The following is a 15,377-nucleotide window of genomic DNA, read 5'->3' on the forward strand; positions in this document are numbered from 1 at the left end:
ACTCTGCTCGAGATTATTGGAATCGATGATCTTGTTAGCAAGTTTGACTTGGTTGAAGAGTTTAGCTTTCAAGTCAATGTAAAGGTGAAGACAACAATAAAAAAAAAAACACTTAAAGCATTTAAGGAAATGAAAATAAACTTTGCAATTGATGCACTGATGACTGACTAATCTCAATACGCATGACCTATAAATCTATGCAAGTGTTTACATTTTACGATTACCTTGAAAACATTCCTAGGAAATCACAATGTCCCATCACTTTTGTGAGCTAGAAACACACTTCAAAATCAACCTTCAGATCTGATGAGCTGCAAAAAGAGTTTTTTTGTTTTGTTTTGGAAAATGCTTTTTTTCCCCACATTGTGGTCGCAAACGTTCTACAAAACCGAAGCAAATATTTGACAGTATGTGCAAACATGAATTAATTACACATGGAGAAAATGGTGCTGCCGACATTTCCTGTGTGACTTCCATTGTTTGCTATCGTTTTAAGATTCATGTGGTTTACTGTCCGAAGAAAAATAGGCAGGCTGGCAAATATAAATTGTTTGTGGAAGCGTTCAGGGTTCCTCTCACTGACATTTTAGGCAAGGTAAACAAAGGTTAGCTTTTCATACAGTATTTTAGAATAATAAAATAATTTGACTCGTATTGTTTCACCGCACTGGGGGAATAAAAAAAAAAAATCATTGAGAAGTACTGTATTAGGGTTAAACTTAGTGTTACAAATAAAAATCACCCCCCCCCCAAAAAAAAAACTTGCTGACTCACTTTCTGTCCATGCACGTTTCCTTATCAACTTTCCAAAATAAAGTCCAGCAATCAAGATGTCGTCAGAACCTAGTAAAAACAATATTTCTATTCAATCCAGCCCACATCGTTTTTTATTTGACTTAATATTTTAAATAACACATTAAAACATACAAAACTATTTCCAAAACATGTTGACATATTTACTGCAAGGGATTCCAGTTGGTCTTTGAATGGATGAAGCTCATATTTGTCCAAAGTCAATATCTACAAATAACAATCAGAATGTTTTTTTTAATGTTTTTTTTTTTTTTTTTATCATACAGTGAATGGTCAGAAACATCAGTCTCAGCCTTATTTAAACAATCATCTCATTACAAACATTAGCTACTGCTGGCATTATGCATACAAGTGTGTCTTAGGTGTGTTTTGTTATTTGCTTTGTGTTTTTTTTTGTTTTTTTTTACTGTAGACATCATCAATATTTAGCCACAACTTAGCGAGTTGTGCTGGTTGTGTTTCCAATTACAAACTAGCACAGCGAGCACAAACATGTAGCTACAGAGGTTTGGTTTATCTCTGGAATCCATTTCCACAATCAATCAGGTTTTATACAGTTGTATTTAAATACTGGGGCTTGTAGCACCCTATATTGTAAACATGTCCTAAAAATATTATAATGCCTGAAAATTTGCACTTAACTTGATTAAAAATGGAATAAAACCCGATAATAAAATTATTTCGCCAACAATGTATTTGATAAAATCCTAACATTTTTACCGATAATGTAATACCTTATTAAATTATTACTGTCATATGTATTATAATCATACCCTAGATGTCTTTGCGGCTGAGCAGTTCTAATCAAGTAGGCGGAGCTTATGTTAATGAACTCTCTGCAGAGTTGGTTTAACACTAAATGAATCAACTTTGTCAAATAACTCCAACATTGATCTCCATTTAAATAAGACAGTGTTAAAAACCCGTGGGTGGTATTTTATTTTGAAATAGACTACTCAGAACCATCAAAAAGCCCAAAACGGGTCAAAATACCATCCAGAGGGTTTTTAAAAATATAGCCTACTTGGTGTTGAAATCAACTCTGAAATATTTAACACCAACATTTTAACACTCCAATTCCTGTGAAAATATTAATAGTCTCAGATTCTCAAAACACAACATTTTCATTCCAAAATTCTACATAAACATATATATCAAATTTTCTGTCATGTTTTATGGGATTATTTTTTTTTATAAAATATGTAATAATATAATAAAATATTACAATATTGGTTAAAAAAAATTGTAAATTTTGCAGGCATTACATTTTCATGACATTATTACAATATAGTGTGCTACAGGGCTCAAAGTAAAACAGTTGACCGCCCTTCGCTAATACTCTTTATTTATAAGTTTGAACTCATCGATCGTCTTCATAAAGCGCGATCAGTTTCTATACAAATGCGTTCTCTCCGACGTCCTTTTGAAGGCAAACCTGTTTCGACACAGCTGACAAATGACATTTGAAAAGCAAAGCTTACACAGTCCTGAGAGAGCTTTTTGGTCAAATGCAACAAACTTGACAATCACAATCTAAAACCTTGTATTCACCATTAGCTGGAGAGAGCTGCTTTTTAATACTGAAAGTTGAGGATCAGCAGAAAAAGACCATGGATGGATGAACTTACATGCATAGCCTACATATTGATCTTTGAAAAACTATGTATGGTGTTAAAAAAAACCACACAAAAAAACAGTATGTATGCATTTATTGCTCCAGCACTTAGTACTCGTGAGTCCCATTTGAATAAATAAATAAATAAATAAATAAATGATTTGCCTTCAAAACCAACGCCCATCGTTACCACACAGTCCCTTCGCTCACCTCGGACGAGGGCTGCGACAGTTGGTTGGTGTACCCGTTGTCGCCGAGGGCGATGACGGTGAAAGGGGTGCCGGGTCCGCACATGTCGCCGGTGATGCTGTGCATCGAACCCGGTCCGTTGGGCTCCGGGCTGGGAGAGTTAACCGGGTGGTGCGGCACCGCGTCGGGGTAACACTGGACCTCTCCCGGGCAGTGGTGCCCCGGGTGGCGGTGCTCGATGGCCCCTAAGGGGGTCCCGGCGGGGATCGCTGAGGGTACGAAACCCAAGTCTGCTGGTGTCTGGGCCTGGGATGGGGGCGGGCCTTGGTAGTATTCATAATTCCCGCCTGGGCCGTAATATTCACCAGGATAATCTGGATTTGTTGAAAAGGAACATAATACATGAATTGTGTGAAAATAGAATAGTGAACAGTCGAATACATCGGTGTCCAAACGATGGCTTGGGGGCCATATGTGGCCCACCATCCATTTTTAAGCGGCCCACGGGAGAAACAATAAATGACGGTTGCTGCTAATAAATTTGTTTCATAAATTGTTTAGCTTTCATAAATATGAAATGTACAAGTGATGTCCCAAAAAAATGGTCTGGGGGCCATTTGTGGCCCACCATGCATTTTTAAGCGGCATATATGAAAAACGACATTTGTTACTAATACATTTGTTTTATATACTGTAGCGCTTTTGTCAGTATACAAAGAGGCAAATTAACTAATTTACAAGTGGGTGTCCAAACTATGGCCTGGGGGCCATTTGTGGCCCGCCGTCCATTTTTAAGCAGACCTTGGCATATACTAAAAATGACATTTGCGGCTTATAATTTTTTTTTTAATGTATTGTAGATCTTTTGTAAATATGCAAAAATGCAAATTAACTATTTACAAGAGGTGTCCAAACTATGGCCTTGGGTCAATTTGTCGCCCCCCCAACCATATTTAAGCGGCCCACGGCATGTACTTAAAACAATATTTGCTGCTAATATATATATATTTTTTACTGTATAGCTTTTGTCAATATGCAAAGATGCAAATGAACTAATTTACAAGGGGTGTCCAAACTATGGCCCGGGGGCCATTTGTGGCCCATCGTCCAATTTTAAGCAAGCCTGTGGCATATGCTAAAAATGACACTTGCTATGAATAAATTTATTTTATTACTGTAGAGTTTTTTGTAAATATGCAAATATGCAAATCAACCAGTAAACTAGTAACAATGATTCTCTTCATAACACTGTGATATAGAAGCAATTAATTGTAATGAATTACTAACCATTAAGATAATTAATTTTTACAAGCAAAAATGTTTTCGTCCACTTTCTGTTCTGTGTCGACCTTCAAATTGTGAACATGAAGAATTCCCAAGTAATTGCTTTAATAATAGTCAATTTAGGACAGTTTGTCCTGATTTTGTTCTGAACATAGAGATGGCATTTTGCTATTTTGGATATTTTCTGGTGCAATCTTAAAGTATTTTGCTATAGAAAGTTGTTCAGGTAGTAGTTTTTCAAAAACATACAAAAAAAAAAACCTGTAATTTATAAACAAAATGTAATTGCTTGATTGACTGATTTTATTGTCTTTGATAAATCAAAAAAATATATATCAAAGTGGCCTTTGCATTTTTCCATTTTTGTGTATACGGCTCTCGGAGGAAAAACTTTGGACACCCTTAAAAACCAAAGCAATGAAACTTTTGCTTGACAACTTCAGACTAGTAATAAAATCAAACAGTAGTTGGCCATCACATTGAATAACCCAATTCCAAAAATGCACATGTTGGCTAATTATTAGAGATTCTTTTGAAACACTGCAATTATTGTTATGGACAAGTTAGGGTCAAAATACTGGTTAAATGAATATTTCTAATCTTAGAAAATGTAGGTGTCCACAATAGGAACACAGTGAAACAATATATTGTCAGATTACCATAATATACTGGCGGTGTCAATCAGAAATTAGGACAATTATAAGAAAATGGATGGATGGATGGATTTCTTTATGATGCATGTGACTATGCTTTTTTTTTAATATTCCAGATTTGCAACATTAACTTTTTTTAAATCATCTTTGTAAAAACACAAAATAATTGTCCTAAATTTAATTGTGCAAATCTGGAATTTGAAAAAGCATAGTAACATGCATCACAATGATTTTTTTTTTTTCTGACCTCCATAGTAGGAGAAATGTCCAAGCTCGGCAGTGTCCACCCGCTCCCCCAAAGCTCGCATCCTTCTCGGGCTGCGAAAGAACATGTGTCTCCTGGCACTCAGCGCACTCAATTGCTTCATGCGTCTCTCTTTGGACCTCCGGTTTTGGAACCAGACCTTTGGGTAAAAACAAGGTGGCGCAAATGCATTCAAATTATATTTCATTATGCGTTAAATAAAACAATCGAGGGAGTGCGCTTTGTTGCGCAATTGATTGCGTTAAAAGAGGTAAATATTATTAATTTAAAAAAAAATCTGTAAGGTGGTATACATGTAAATACAACACAGAGTTTCAGGAAAACGTTCCATTTTATTTCTTGTTGATGCTCAGCTCACTGCACGCATTAATTCCATTGACAATCGCGTGCGTAAAAAGGGACAATTTGCGCACACAAAACTCCACGTTGAATTGGACGTTTTCCGAATATGGCGCATTTATTTACCTGGATGACTCTCATGTTAAGACCGGTCTCCCGCGACAGTTGCTCTCGGATGTGCCTGGTGGGCTTCGGCGTGGCCGCGAAAGCCGCTTTCAGCGTCTCCAGCTGTTTGGCCTTGATGGTGGTCCGAGGCCCGCGTCTCTTCCCCACCGCGCCCTGCTCGTCATTCTCGTTCGGGCAAACGTCTTTGTCCGACAAATGGCCCGCTTCCGAGTCCTTGCAGTCGTCCTGTTGCAGGTCCTGGGAGTCCGGGGATAAACTGGGCTCGCTGCACGTCGTCACTGCCAATTGACCGGAAAGACATGCTCCACTTTAGCTAACTCCTTTAAAGGGGACTTTGTCACGTGATGGTTTTAGTCAGGTCGGGAGGTTTGTATTTTGTTTTGTTTTTAAATGCAAGAGGGCACAATATTTTACAGAAGCAGCGAATGCACCCGTGATTTAGAGTGTAATAAAGTGGAATGTCCAATTTCAAATCCAATACTGCAATATGTTTTTGTTGTTGTTGCCACCGTTAAGTGAGTGGTGTCATTGCGTATACCCAATTTAAAGGTAAACAACCTTGTGAGTTGAAATTACGCTCCAGTTTGACTTGACATAATAAAAAAAGCGAATGAAAATTTAAATTAACGAAGAACTGAGCAAAATATACGAGTGAGAAAAATATTTTGATATTGAATACTAAATCGTAATAGGCCCAATAATACTACTACTACTACTACTACTACTACTACTACTACTAATAATAATAATAATAATAATTCCAACCTGAGAGGTGAATGGTGTCTTTGCCGTTGTTGTTGTGGTAGTCCTCCTTGCAAACGAACTTGAACTCGTCCAGGATGTAGAGCTCCTCGCCGGTGGACAACTGCTTGTTGCACATCACGCAAGTGAAACAGTTGAGGTGGAACACTTTGCTCTTGGCCCTGCGGACAAGATCGCTGGGCAGAATCCCCTGGGAGCAACCGCCGCACTTGGTCCCAAATCTCCTGTGGCAGGCAAGAAAGAGCAGCTATTCGTGTGCGGCATACAACACGGATTATTATTATTATTATTATTATTATTATTATTATTATTATTATTATTATTATTATTATTATTATCATCATCATCATTATTATTATTATTATTATTATTATCATCATGATTATTATTATTATTATTATTATTATTATTATTATTATTATTATTATATAAGTCCTTTACATTACTTCAAAAAAGAAAAGAAAACGACGTGGTGTATACTATTGTATTCTAATTCAAATTAAATAAAGAGAAAAATAAATAGGCCTATATGCAACTAATGCCATTTGCCACAAAAACATATACTATACTATGCATGAAAATATTTACATTTGGCATGTTGGTTATGTCGATAATTTTTCTTTAAAAAAAAAAAATGTTTTTAAATCATCTTACATCCAATAGCCTATTTTTTTTCTTATTCTTAGATTGGTGATTCATCTTATATTACATGAACCTTGGCTTACATCCGGCATTATTATTGATATTATTATTATTGATATTATTATTATTATTACTTAGATATTTCCTCCTTTTCCTGTTCATCACACTTTACCTCTCAGATAGATAGATAGATAGATAGATAGATAGATAGATAGATAGATAGATAGATAGATAGATAGATAGATAGATAGATAGATAGATAAAAAAATAAACAGTGGTCTCGTTTAATACAAGACTCTTACCTAAAGAAGTCATTTTTGCAGTAGAGTCTGCCTTCCCGTGAAAAACACTTTTCTGTCAAAGTGCACTTGCATTCGCAGCACTGCACGCACTGAACGTGCCACGGTCGGTCCAGAACTTTGAGCAAGAACCGGTCTACAATTGGTTTTTCGCAGTTGGCGCAATGAATCATCGTGCAGAGTGAATTCCGGTAAATAAATATATTTTTACAACACAGTGCTTTGGGGATGTATTCCAGGCTCCCCGTCGCCTCGGCGTTCTTATCCAGGGATCCCCGTGCATCCAAGTCAATGTGAATAATGACAAAGATTATCCAAACATGTCAAAAGAATCCACGCAAGACCAACAGCTCCAAACAGGTCACCTAATGAAAAAAGACGGGTAGACAACATTTCTGGCATAAACACGAAAAAACAGTGGGCCAATCAAGATGATGTCAGAATTTAGAGCAAATCTAGTCAACATCAAGCCCACGCCCGCCTCTCAGTACATCCTGGATGGCGTCAAGAATAGTGAAAAATAACGAAAGGTTCTGTCAGTGTGTCCAACCTTGCCATTTGAGTCCCATTTTCCCTCTGTTGTAATGTCAGTATAGAGAGGCGCACTAATGAGCTCCCTGCAGCGAACAGCCAATCACATGGCGATAAATAGGTGACATCACGAGGACGAAAGCCAATCAAAAGACATTTTAACTTTCACCCTTCCAGGGGAAGCACCAAGTACTGTATATTAAATGACATTAAAAGTTAAATGCTTTGCCATAATGCATATATTATTGCACATATAGGCCCACACTTTTATTTATTTAATTTTATTATTTGAATAAAGTGAACACAAATTAAAATAGCTGATAACAAAAATATGACAGTAGTGTGAATTTGAGTTGATCAAATATAACATCTCAAGTGGCGCTAACAAATCATATAATTGTATTTGCATTCTCAAATTTTGGTCAACTTTTTTTTTTGCAAGTATTAATCCTTAATATATTGAATTCATGGCATACACGATGACCATATGATGACTTTTCTCAAAAGACTGGGCTGTGTGACATCATTAGTACCGCCGTTGTGCTTCCCACACACACATTTGGTCCTTCCATTAGTCTTCATTTGGTTTCAAAGGACAAAGCTGATTAACATTCATAATCTCTGACCATATAGGCTGTATTTGAGATGTTTTCACACTAAGATGGTGCACAGAGGATGGAGCTCTGCTCATTCACGATTGTGGATCTTCTGAAATTCTTGAAAGAAGCATCACATTGCAGAGCAAAGTCAGCTTTGTAGTTCTCAGTCCACAGATGTGTGTGTGTGTGTTTTTTTTATTTTTATATTAAATTGACTGATGTGTAGATTTCACAGCACATAGGCCTACCGGCAGATCCACTTGAGGAAGCTCAGTGATAAATGTACATAGTTGGCAAAATAATTTTACACTTGACACTTTTCTTTGACATAAAATAATCTATATTTTTTTTGGCATAAACATTCATATGGGTTGGATCCATTTTTTTTAAAAGGTTTTTCAGGTAACAACAAAAATATATTCCGTGCCTATTGTGTATTGCAGTACAATATTTTACACCAAAATATATTAATACAAAGCAGCATGAGTTATTTGAGTCTGCAGTGTTAATCTTTTATTACTCAATGCGGTGTTAAAGAGTGTTTGTGGATTGGTTAAGTAATTATTATAAAAAAAAAAATTTTTTTACCATAGTAAATAATCAACACTGGTGGGAGTCATGTTTACTCTCTATTTATTTAACCTGTAGTGTTAAATTGTATTAACACTGTGCAGTGTTGATTTTATTTGACCAGAAATTGTAACACTGCGTAAAGAGTTACTTTAACACAGATTCTGATAAGGACCAAATACATTTTGTCACGGTGTTAAATATAACTCTTTAAGTGTTACATGCATAAATAATTGCTCGCAGAACCCTTTTCATTTGAACATTTTCAGACGTTTTGCGCGATTGGCTGGACTCCAAGTATGGTCACGTATGAGGTTTAATTCCTTCTCTACTTGTTTGAAGGCAGCCAATTTACAACTCGATTGTAGGATTTAAAATAATAATAATGTGAGCTTGTGTTTTTTAAAATGTACAAACACTATTTGTAGTCACTACACAAACAATCCTAAAACCAGTGTCACTTTAGTGACAATGACTCAAGCAGGAGGTATAAAGCAATTATCATGATGGCATTCCAAGTGTGAGTGTGAATAAGTGTCTCCCTCTGGCTTTGGCTTCTCCGATGCAGGTGTTGATGAGCCACTCTGCCCAGTGTGCGGACCCCCCACTCCCCACCCCCCCACCTCTGCATCACACAAGAGGTCTTCCACAAGCGCCGGAATCTGGCATGGTGCACACTTTTTGTTTTGGAAGGAGGTTGAGGGCATGTCATTAGTGTTTGTTAATTGCTGCTAATTGGCCTTAACAATATGATGAGCCCACCCACTGGGACCATTTATATGAATAAATAAAAACAAAATTAATTAGAAAAGGCTAATTAAAAAAGGGTTCAAGCTGATTGGTGAAAATGACGAAAACGTTGGTAAGAGGGTAAATAATAAGCCACAAACTGTATGATGCTTTATATTTAAGACATGTCAGGCAGTTCAGCTTGGATTTTATGATCTCCGTATGATATGCACATCAATCCAAAAGTCATGCATGTCGGTATTTTGCGTGGCCGACATTATTTTCCAGCACCGGCTTGACTCTCCACTGCAATCCACTTCCACTCCTCCATGACGACGTCACGGAGCTGGCGGATATTCAAGACCTTACACCCCTCCACTTTCCGTATAAAGATACTGTTAACATTGTTAACATTTTTAATTCTTTATTTTATATTTTAACCATTTTGAATTTAGTTATAGATGTGTAGAGCAGGTGAAATAAGGTTATACTCAATATAACTCGACCTTAACCTATCTGTTATCTTGTTACGTCTAAATTCCCTTTCCCTTGTCCTTCTTGAGAAAGTGCAAGTTGGCATATTGAGATTCTGTTTTGTTCTCACGTGAAAGATAAATATAAATAAAGAATAATAATAAAGATAAATATAGCATACTGTGAGAATGTAATCTGTTTTTCGAATTTGATGGGAGGAGAAGAGGCGTTTTCTGTACAAACTCTGATTGTAATAAAGGGCTGTGTCTCATGGGGGGAGACACACATTCTTGGATGACACTCTTTTGGTGGTATTCAATTGTGTGACCGGAGATCTCTGTAATAAATCATCCTTGCAAGGACCCTCTTCACAAGAATCTCATCTTTGATTTATTTGAACACGCAAAAGATTACAAATGATATTTACGCCTTCAATACCCAAAGATGTTCAATAGGGTTTAGGTCTGGAGAGATGCTTGACCAGGCTATCACCGTCACCCTTTGCCTCTTTTGCAAGGCAGTGGTCATCCTGGGGTTTCGTCTGGAGTCATTATTATATTTAAATACTGCCCAGCAGCCCAGTTTAGAGCGGAATGGACTCTTGACACTATCTGAACTAAATAAGGCCCGTTTACACCGCAGGAACTTCGGGGTAAATTTACGGGGCCAGCCCTGTATGTGCGTGTCTCCGCTGCAGGAACGTTCTCGACCGGGCCGCATTTCTAGGAACTTACGGGGATGAGTGGAGGTCTGACTCGAGGGTAGGCAATCCATCGGGATCCGGCGCTGATTGGCTAAAAAATATTCAGTATAAAAATATCTTACCATCATGCCCGACGATGATGCATTCCCAACAAGGCTCTTCCACCAAAAGAATTCTCCTAATAATCCTTGAAACTTGTGAAGTCAACCTTTTCAAACTCTACATTTAGACACCGTCTCCTCTCACCATGTATATAAAAAATAAATAGCGCCTCACATTTTCCTCTTTGCTCGATATTGCTGTTCAGATTTTTGCACGGTGATTACATTGACCACCGGATATGGTTCTTGTAATCCATGTCCTTGGGGAAAGACTCTAGTTGGTAACCCGGTGGGTAGTAGGTGATGTCTGGTCGGTGCTGGATTTCACTTTCCTTTCTTTTCTTTGATCCTTCCTCGTGTCTCCTGACAACCTCCTAGCTGGATTCTGAAGTATTCGGTTTACATGATTTTGAATAGGTTTTAGGTGAATTAATGAGTACACACCCACATGCACGCACACATGCACACACACATACACACACACATACTCACGCACATACAAAATAAAAAAAAATAAATAAACAAAAAAAGAGAGAGAGAGAGCAATGATGATGACATGTCGAATCGGTAAAATTACCGAATGAACAATACTGAGCTCTCTTTTTTTCACTTTCACTTTCGCTTTCACTTTCCTTTCCTTTCTTTTCTTTGATCCTTCCTCGGGTCTCCTGACAACCCCCTAGCTGGATTCTGAAGTATTCGGTTTAGGTGAACGGTATGGGATTTTTAATAGGTTTTAGGTGAATTAATGAGTACACACACACATACACACGCACATACAAAATAAAAAAATTAAATAAACAAAAAAAAGAGAGAGAGAGCAATGATGATGACATGTCGAATCGGTAAAATTACCGAATGAACAATACTGAGCTCTCTCAAAAAATAAAAATAAAAAAAATAATAATCCATGTCCTTAGTCTGCTTCAGCAAACTGTTCACAGGCTTTCTTGTATATCATCTTAAGAAGAGGCGTCCTTCCGGGAAGACAGCCATGTAGACCAATTTGATGTCATACACTGTTGGGTCTGAGCATTGACAGGATGTTGTCATGGTTTAGGATTTTTTTTTTTTTTTGCTGTTTATGCTCCACTATTGAGCCACTACTCCATTACTGTAACGCTTACTCAGCACTCCACGAATGTGGACATGTTTCAGGCACAGTGAGGCCAAGGGATCCCTCTCCCATCTGAGGTCCACGAGAGTGATGTGCCTGAGGGGCCGTTCTCTGAAAGGGCCCAAGGGATAGAGTGCCCTCAGCCTCTTGGTGATGATGGTGATTGATGCAGGCACAATTCAGACACCCCAGACGTTACAGCAAATTAAAAGGCTATTTTGTAAAGTTATAAAGGAGCAGAATGGCAGGGCGGACCCAAAGGGCAGCGGCGGGGTGGGGGGGGTGGGGGGGTTAGTTTCCCCTGTCCCCTCCTGCCCCTAGCTCTGTCACACCATCAGCTTCTGTTTAGCTTCCTCAGCGTCATGAGTCCCTCAGGGATGCTGTCACAAGCCTTTCACACTGATGGTGCGTACGCCAATGTTGCTTGTGCACAGATGGGAGTTTGTGAGCGCGATGAAAGAATACGGATCAATCCACGAGCTAAGACTAATGCTCTTTATTTGTGAGTCAGAGAGAAAGTCAACAAGCAAGCATTGTGGAGGAAGTTTTTTTTTTTTCAATCAGACAAGAACAAGGCAGTGGATGCAATGCATATTTATCGTATGGATATTTGTTTTTAACTCTTGATGAAACATTTAATATTGTCAACAGTCATCAATAAGAAGTTTACTCATTATTCTTTCAGTGGAACAATATTTACAGCTGAAAAAATATATATATTCATTTTTGTAACTAGTTTTACCAATGATAAAATTCATTAGGATTACCATCACTTCATGGGCCATTCCCTCATGGAGACTGTTTTTTAAAGTTTTTTTTATGTAATCCTGCCAACTAAAAAACAAGCAAATTACATAAATAGGACGTTAAAAATAAATCCAAAATTTGTTTTATTTTATTTTTTTGAAAAGTGACCTGATCTCTTTGCAAACAATGTGCCTAAAGGCAAAGCAGCAGCATATCCTCCCTCTATGTTGTATTAGGCCCTTATCTCCATGATTTACAAATCATTTATCTTCAATTTGAATTTAATTGACCCGGCTGACCTGAGGATGCACACGTTGTTGGAGGTGCGCCCTGCCTGCGAGCAGCGTGTGTGGGGACAAGAGATATGGAGCCAGACTGCGAGAGGCGAGGCACGGCAGCCTGCAGGGTGGACAAGTCACACGGCTCGGGTCAAAGCAGTGTCAAGTGGGGAGAGAGGCCAGCTGAGCTGCCTTGGCGCACACATTGTGCTCATCAATGCAGCTGCCGTCAGTTATCGGGAGTGCCGGCGAAAAGGGGAGGCCCACTTGGCCCGAGGGGGTGGGGCTCAGGAGCGTGTTCGTGTTTGGGGGAATAAAAGAGTGGGGGATTGGACCCTGGAGACATATGGTTCTACTAGCAGGGAAAAATAGGCTTTTCCATAGAACACATAACAAGTCTCTCACTGGGTCTCTCACCTGTCTCCCAAACAAATAATGGTCAATTTGAAATATAATTTCCACAAATGCAACAATGTGAATGTTTGTCCCATATAAATAAGAGGCAGATTTTTTTTTTTTATAAATACATGCAGTCCACGAAATAGCACAATCTGATGTGAGAGTCTTGTTTCATGCTGTCAGAGGGCTATTAGTGAAAAACCGTGATTCCAAAATGTAATCTAAAAACATTTTAAAAACTAGTTTTAATCATCCTGCACTCTTTAATCACGTTAGCTTATTAACTCATTCACTGCCATTGACGGCTATAGACGTAAAAAATTCATTTGAACTATTTCTATTAGTTTAGCATTTTCCCCACTTTTGTTAACAAGAGTATGAAAACCTAGAATTTTTATTTTATTTTATTCGAACAGATATCAAATTTGTGATTAATCGTGAGTTAACTAGTGAAGTCGTCCGATTAATTACGATTAAAAATTGTAATCGCCTGGCGCCCCTAATTTTTTAATAATTCTTTCTTAAAAAAAAAGATTATTAAAAATTTAACTTTTTAATTAAAAATTAGGGGCATCAGGCGATTAACATTTGTAATCGTAATTAATTGCATGACTTCACTAGTTAACTCACGATTAATCACAAATTTTATATCTGTTCTAAATGTACAAAAAAAATTCTAGTTTTTCATACTCTTGTTAACAAAAAAAAGTTTAATTAATAGAAATAGTTAGAATGATTTTTTTTCAAGTCAATAGCTGTCAATGGCAGTGAATGAGTTAAACGACATTCTTTGAAGTATTCCTTTGCACCTGTTCTCACATGCATGCGTGAATATACTGTATATGTGAAACTCTGGGTGAACAAAAATGAGCATCTACTGTACAGTATATTACAGTAATTACAACCTTCAAACAACTACTACTTTAACACACACAAAGCAAACAATACTGTTAGGCATATATTCTCTCTGAGGTGTGGGAAACTATTACTGTTGGGGACTGCAGTAATAGTTGGGGACCTTCTCTGCCTCTTCTTTCTATCGCCTATCGGGTTGTGGCATGACATGTTAAATCACCAAAGTCTGCAGAGCTGCAAAATAAAGCATGGTAGGTTAAATCAAGACTCTTAAGTGTCCACAAATCTGAGTAGGATTGACAAAATGTGCCCTGCGATTGATTGTGCGGAGGCATAGTTGGAGGAGTTTTGTGTGAAAGCACTCCCAAACCCTGACATCAATCCCATCAAACACTTTTGGATGAATGGATGAAAATGTTTACAGGCACACGAACATCTTGAGGACGGTCTTTCAGGAAGACTTCTAAATCATCTGTTCCCACTCTGGCTCAGGTCCACTCGTGCCAACTGTATGAATCGATCCGCTCCCGTGCTGAGAGGCCACAGACGACGTGTGATATGTACACTGGCGAGTTGATGGAAAATATTAGCCAAACAGATGAAGGGAGCGAGAGGTAGACGGGCGGTATCGTGCATGGCGGCATGAATTTGTACATCTGTCATACGCACGTCCCCGGCCTGCTTCTCCTCCGTGTCAGCAGCTGTCAGTCTCTGATCTCCGAGTTGTATGCAAGCAGGGGAGTCATGGATTCAACATGAGAATACAAGTGGACCGCACAAGTGTCACAGACAGACTGCGTCTCGATGCCGCCGCCCACCCTTGTCCTTTCAGCTGGGCCTTCTCATGCTCACCCTTTTATCAGCGGCAGCTCTTTGGGCTTGTCTCAATGCACAAAACAGATGGATGTCTTACAAAAGGCCAGGCTTTTTTGCAAGCTGGTGTTCTACATGGCTGATTACACCTAAATACCAAAATCAGAATTGATACAGTGGCTCCTGGTCATTTTATGCAATGAGGTTTGCAGGGCAGACAGAGGAGAAAATCAAACCGGTTCCTTTTGTTGGAAAATGTCAATAAATTACCGGAATAAAAGTACGTGCAACATATACCGACCATTTACAATCTTATGACCACTTACAATAATAGTGGCAAAAGGACAAAAGCAGTATCGGACCTACATCGTATGCTAACAAAATTTGGTAAATTGTAAGAATAGAAAATTGCCATTAATTTCATGCAATATATATATATATATTAGGGATATTGTATAAATCTGTATACAGTAT

The 15,377-nt window shown here is 38.1% G+C and overlaps 1 protein-coding gene across 2 annotated transcripts; it reads right to left on the reverse strand.

Annotated features, from left to right (window-relative positions):
• Positions 1-861: 861 nt before the first annotated feature.
• LOC144036317 (LIM/homeobox protein Lhx1-like) lies at positions 862-7,548 on the reverse strand. Of its 2 annotated transcripts, none has more exons than XM_077546851.1 (5): positions 6,991-7,548; positions 6,050-6,267; positions 5,285-5,562; positions 4,802-4,958; positions 862-2,991 (listed from the first exon to the last, which is right to left on the reverse strand). In XM_077546851.1, the coding sequence occupies exons 1-5, from the start codon at positions 7,158-7,160 to the stop codon at positions 2,615-2,617; spliced, it is 1,200 nt and encodes a 399-aa protein (XP_077402977.1). In that variant the 5' UTR covers positions 7,161-7,548; the 3' UTR covers positions 862-2,614. The 2 variants fall into 2 exon arrangements, with proteins under 2 accessions (XP_077402977.1, XP_077402976.1); XM_077546850.1 differs by having other exon boundaries at positions 863-2,991; positions 6,050-6,270.
• Positions 7,549-15,377: the final 7,829 nt, after the last annotated feature.

The sequence above is a fragment of the Vanacampus margaritifer genome, chromosome 16 (genome assembly GCF_051991255.1).
Source record: "Vanacampus margaritifer isolate UIUO_Vmar chromosome 16, RoL_Vmar_1.0, whole genome shotgun sequence".
NCBI lineage: Eukaryota > Metazoa > Chordata > Actinopteri > Syngnathiformes > Syngnathidae > Vanacampus > Vanacampus margaritifer.